The sequence below is a fragment of the Vollenhovia emeryi genome, unplaced genomic scaffold, assembly GCF_000949405.1.
Source record: "Vollenhovia emeryi isolate VEMERY1.0 unplaced genomic scaffold, V.emery_V1.0 DF939143.1, whole genome shotgun sequence".
NCBI classification, from domain to species: domain Eukaryota; kingdom Metazoa; phylum Arthropoda; class Insecta; order Hymenoptera; family Formicidae; genus Vollenhovia; species Vollenhovia emeryi.
The window spans coordinates 988,181-994,180 of record NW_011967223.1 but is presented as its reverse complement, the minus strand read 5'-3'; the positions used below and the strand labels follow the sequence as shown (position 1 = coordinate 994,180).

Here is a 6,000-nt window from a genome sequence, read left to right as displayed (position 1 = left end):
ATAGACTATGCTCGCGACCGCGTGTTGGGAGAGGGAGGGAGGGGGGGGGCCAGCGGCGACGGCGGCGGCGGCGGCGGTCGGTGGTGGGGGATCGAGTAGACTCGCGTATTCTATGGGCGGGGCTTTGGCCAGCTGGCAGATGTTTCCCGCGCGGCCGCGTCATTCCTCTAGCGTAAACCTACGCGACGCGCAAGTAGTCCCGCGCCGTGGCGCCGTACATTTGCCGCGACCGGGCCCGCCGTCCGCGGCCACCTACGTGCGCGAACGTCCGCGCGGATCCACGGGGCGCGTCAGCGAGCGAGCCGCGACGGCACGGGGGCAGCCGCGATCCACCGGGAGTTAGCGCCGGATCCGCGAGCCGGATCGCGAGGATGAGCTGACGGGGGATTGGTCTGAAGTGAGTCGCCGCTCAGGGCAGAGCGAAGCGCGCGGCTACCCCCCCGTCGAGCGCGCGCGAGCCGACCGCGCGATTTGTGTACGGCGGAGCCGCGCGACCGGCGAGGACGCCGAGCGACTTTTCGGAGCGGGCTTGTCCTCTCTCGAGGTGAGATTCCTACCGCGCGAGCGCGCGCGCGCGCGCTTCGGCAGAGACGGCGTACGCCGTGACGCGCGCGTGTGCGCCTGTGTACGTGAGTGAGTGTGTGCGCGGTGCGCGAGTGTGCGCGAGCGGTTCAACGTACGTCGCCGCGGACCCGTCGCGCGGGCGCGCGCGCGCGCGCGCGCTCACGCGGACCGTCGTCGATGTTGCGGACGCGCGCGACGATTCTACCGGCGCGCGGCGTACGATAGACGTGTCGTCGCACCGCATCCCCGCGCGCGCGTCACGATCCGGCCGGTGCCGGAGGATCCTCGCGCGAGCGAGTGCGAGGGGGACTGGATATTTCCGACGTGTGACATCGATCGAGGACGCCAAGGCGGCCCCGAGCACCTCGTTGATCGGGGGACGAGTAAGCGGTCCGCGCGAGTGAGGGAAAAGTGCCGACGCCGTGCAGTAGCAGGAGCAGCAGCAGCAGCAGCACCGCCCGCGGTGGAGAAAGGAGCCCGCGCCCGCGCCCGCGGCCGAGCCGCCTAGCGACGTTCCTGACGCCGGGCGGCGGAGTGATCCACGGCGCGCCGTGGGGGCCCTCAGCTGTTTCCCGCCAAAGATCGCCATTACAAAACGCGTTCGGGCGTTGTGTGTGCGCGCCGCGCGGAGCGTGTGGCTGTCCCGTGGACGAATCTCCCGTGCGTGTCGCCGGCGTTTGGCCTGAGGAGAGGAAAACGGGGTCGTCGCGAGACACGGCGCGAGCCGGAAGTGGCGAGTACCGCGTATACGTGTACGCCGTGCCGCGAGCGGAGACGCGTTTGATAAAACGCGCGTTGTTTGCCCCCCCCCCCTCCCCCCCGTCCCGGAGTGGAGTGCGCGGTCGGGCGACGAGTGAAGGAGCGAGCGGGCGAACGAGACCGACGAACGAACGGACGGACGGACGGAAGGACGGACTGACGGACAGCGGGGCGAGAAAGAAAGCGGGAAATAAGTGCGCGAGAAAAGAGTGCGAGCGATAACGACAAGATATCGACGGGGGAGCCGTGATCGCCTTTTCGCAGCCGCGACGACGGCCGTCGGGGAACGTGAAATTCGCTCGGCGCGGGGACTCTCGGTGTGCCGCGGACTGACGAGATATGTCAGTGCACTTGGTGGCTGACGATCGGATTTTGCTCGAGGAAATCGTCGAGTCGACGGACCAGCAGGAAACTGAGCTGTGCGGGTGAGTTTTCATTTTCTTTACCGAGGTGAGAGAGAGAGAGAGAAAAGGACGCGCGTTGTAGGTAGTGGTAGGCGCGAGTGCCATCATAAATCCGTGTATGTGCGCTAGTATACGGATACACCCACATCTACATTTTTATATGTATATATTTGCTCGCGTTTGACACGACGAGGTTAAGTATGGTACGCTTCGCAGCGGAGCGAACGAGAGAGAGAGAGAGAGAGGGAGAGGGAGAGGGTGAGAGAAAGACAGAGACAGACAGCTAGAAAGAGACGGAAACGCGAGCAGGAGAGACTCGCGATCTTTATTGGCTCTCTCTCTCTCTCTCGAGTGTCGTGCCCGCGATCCCGCTTATCGCCTCAACCTGTTTGCGAGAGCGTAACGTAGCTGCCGCCGTGGCATCGGACGCGGCGCGAGTGTATCGGCATTGTCGGGGCTCGGCGGCCGGAGGTGCGTGCGTATCGAGCCGCGCGGCGCCGCGCGGCGCGAGAGAAAGAGAGAGCGCGGCCACACAGCTGTTGAAGCCGGCCGGCCGGCCGGCCGGCGCCCGTCGCCCGATATCCGCCGCTGGTGGCTGGCTGCTGCCGCCGCCGCCGCTGCTGCTGCCCGATGTGTATGTCATCGCGACGCTGCGTCGTCGTCCGCCGCCGCCACCGCCGCCGCTGCCGCGCCGCCGCGCTGCCGCCGCCGCCGTCGCGACTCCCCGAAAGCCGCTTTCCGCTGGAAACGCAGGGACGCGTAGCGCCGCGTCGCACCGCGTCGGACCGGGCCGCCGGCACGGCAATCTCGCGAATCTCCGCGCTCTCCATGCGTTCACGCCCAACAAGCATGGCGCGCGCGCGCTCCCGCTCGTTCGTTCGTTCGTTCGTTCCGTCCATCGTTCGTTCGCCCGCTCGCTCGCTCGCGGCGGATGCCTCTCCTCGTTTTCGCGACGTCTGGCATTTCTTCCGTTACCGCGCGCGCATCCGCATTTCACTCTTACGTAATGCAAAACGCGTAGCAATTTCGTAGGAATACCTCTCGTTCACACGTCCGCCGGGATCGGGCGGGATTACGCGTTTCCCGTAAACGCTGCCTGGGGGATCGGAACTTTGTATCCTTTTTTTTCCCCCGCACCCGTATTTTGTCGTCGCGTTTAATATTTTTTTGCCCGGCGTCGTCTGGATTACGAGGTCCTGCTGTAAACGTCGGGTCGCGTCGATTGTGTCCGGCAACTGCGTTGCACGTTTAAGGCATGGATGCTTCTGTAACTAACGCGTAGCCTGCAATTGCACGACACTCGTATTAAGATCAATTCCGTCTTTATGCAATCTTCTCAAATATATCGCTTTAGCGGTATCTTTATTGATGCCGCTGCAACCCATTGACAACAGTTATATAAATCTCGCAGTTTGCGATATCCGGCGGTGGATAAAGGGATCTCGCGCGGAATCGCTACTCTGCGAGCGTAAAAAAAATTTTTTCGCAAAATCGTAAAGCGACTGCCGTTTCGATCAAGTTCCCCCTCTCTTCCTCCCGGCATCTCGGCCTCGTCGGATTCAAAGGGGGGGGGGGGGGCACGTCGAGTCACTTTTTGCGTCTTTCGACGGTGCGCGCGCGCGCGCGTTTTTTTTCGGTCTCACGAGTACAACGATCGTGGAACAAAGAAGCAGGAAGGCGCGAGGAAAGTGTGTCCTTTTGTGTACAGCCGAGTGACCGACAGAGCCCGGGACACACGCGGTGCCGCCGTACGCGTTACGTAAAGCCGCGTTTGTTGCACAATAATCGGTTTCTATAAATAACTCCAAGCATGCCGCGCGCGCTCCGGCTCGACTTCTTGTTTACATACGCTCATCACCGTTGTATCGCGCTCGCTCGCGCCGTGTCCCTCAATCGCTCCGATCGCCGCGAGTCCCTCGAATCCTAGAGACCGAGTCCCATTCGAGCCCGATCTACGGCGTGCTCTTTGCATCTGGGAACCTTGTTTCGCCGTCGATGAATACGTTTAAAAAGTTCGTGCGAGTTGATAAACTGCTGTACAGTCGCACTTGGTCGACAATTTTTCCTTAAGCGTCTCGGATTTGCTTACGTAAACTAGAACGTTTCTGGATGCGAAGAGCGCATGCTGGACTAGGCTTCGCACGCGGACATTTGGCAATTTGCGTATTAAGAAACTTCAATGATTACTTGACCATGTCTGGCAAATTTTTATGTTTAAACTCGCAACGTTTCGACCGTGGTCTGTGGTCCTTTTCAGGTGATAATTGTATCAAACGTTCGGTGTGATAAACCGAAGGAACAGATCTTGATTTCACGAAAGGTAGAACATGCCTGCGTATTAAGGCTCGATAAAAATGCTCGTCGGAACGAAGAGAAAGACGGTGCCAAGCTTGTACACACTTTGGTGTCTATAGACATTTGGCAATCTGCGTATTAAGAAACTTCAATGATTACTTGACCGTGTTCTGGCAAATTTTTACGTTTAAACTCGCAACGTCTCGATGGTTTGCGGCCCTTTTCAAGTGACAATTGTATCAATCAGTGCGATAAACTGAAGGAACAGATCGTGATTTCACGAAAGGCAGGACATGCCTGCGTATTAAGGCTCGGCAAAAATGCTCGTCGAGACGAGGAAAGACGGTGCCAAGCTTGTACACACTTTGGTGTCTATAGACGCATTCTGAATTAATTACGTTTATTTATTAACATTCTCGCGCCACGTTGAACGGCGCCTTTGGTCTCATCCCCTGCAGAATTCGCGCTGGAAGAATTTTTCTATCGTCGCGATTAAGGATAACGTAGCAAACGCCGTCTCACGTTCAGCGATGCATGTTGAAGATATTCGTAAAATCATATGTGTTTCACATTTCAGTCATTCGTCTCATTCACAGACTTCTATGTACTATTAGACCGCTACCTTTGAGCTGAAAAGTGAGGCGATTCATGTCTCGTTAGGTAAATATAGTGTGTCACTGACTCACCGATGCACACATACACACACTACTTTATTTACCTGACAAGACATGGCGGAACTCTCGCCTCACTTTTCAGCTCGTAGGTAGCAGCCTAGTGGAATATACACGAAGAAAATTTTCTCTTAAAATCATGTAATCGTGGGACAACGTGACACTTGAAAGACTTGTACGAGATTTTCTTGAAATCTTACCATACACTTGATTAGTAGAATTTTTGGTAAAATTGCAAAAAAATTCTTGTAAAGGTCTTCAAAATGCCACGGTTGCGTGATTTTCCGGGTAAAGTTTAAGAGCAAAATTCTCTCTCCGTGTAGAGAGTCTGTGGTCTCGTCATCCCGTCGTAATGTTAACGCGAGAAACGTTGAGAGACGTTGCTGCGCGCAATATTATGCGTGGCGTAAAAAATGTAAAACAGCGTACGCCACGGTGACCAAAGTTAAACGTCGATGCCGTCGTCATCAAACGGATTATTGCGATCGGGGTGAAGCGTAAATAAATGATCGATGTACGCGACATACCCGATCAAGTAATAATGTCGTTTCTCACGTGCATCGTATCGCTTCACGTGACGTTGCATTATTTACACGTTTCTAATCGCGGCGGCGAGGTGCGCGGCGGGGGTGGGCACTCGGCGCATCCGAATTATATAATTCATCACTCGTCGAAAGCGTTTTGCCACGTTATCCGACGGCGTTGTTCCTCGCGCGACAATAAGTCCCGTAGTTACGGCGACGGTTAAGGGGAGGAAACTATTTCCCAAACTTCCCCCGCGCGCTGGAATGTATAACTTTGACACCAAAGTTGTACGTAACGCACGAAATCACACCAGATATGTGCTTATCCGTTTAATCGCGACGCGACAAGCACAATATCAAGCCCGTTAAACGGAGCGTCGTTACGTAATCAGAACGATTCTCGCGTTACTGATCGCGCGATAAATTTGCCCTCGTCGGTAAAATTATTTATTCCGTGGTGCGCGCGCGCCAGACTGTATATAGAGGAAAGTCCTCTATTATGAGACAGGATTCTAATACGAGATAGTTTTCAACGTTCAAATTCAATCACAAATCTGTTTTCGCAACGATTACGCGATCTAGCAATCAATTTTTCACTAAACGGACTTCACCCCAAGGGCAGTAAATGGTGGAACCGACAGACGATTCCTATTAATTAAACGGAACCCACGCTATCTCATATTAGGAGCCTGTTCATAATAGGATATTTCATATATTTTTCTTGATTGAATTGTATAAAATTGCTTCGTTACAGTAAGTTTTGCTCCCTTTAACGTAATATGA

The 6,000-nt window shown here is 55.7% G+C and overlaps 1 protein-coding gene across 1 annotated transcript in view; it reads left to right on the top strand.

Annotated features, from left to right (window-relative positions):
* Positions 1 to 1,383: 1,383 nt before the first annotated feature.
* The window catches only part of LOC105566641 (helix-loop-helix protein 11-like), a 139,780-nt gene continuing 135,163 nt past the window's right edge, over positions 1,384 to 6,000 (top strand). The window contains exon 1 of the mRNA XM_012020805.1: positions 1,384 to 1,748. Within this exon, the coding sequence (XP_011876195.1) occupies positions 1,663 to 1,748 (86 nt within the window). The 5' untranslated portion in view covers positions 1,384 to 1,662. The remainder of the gene's footprint in view (positions 1,749 to 6,000) is intronic.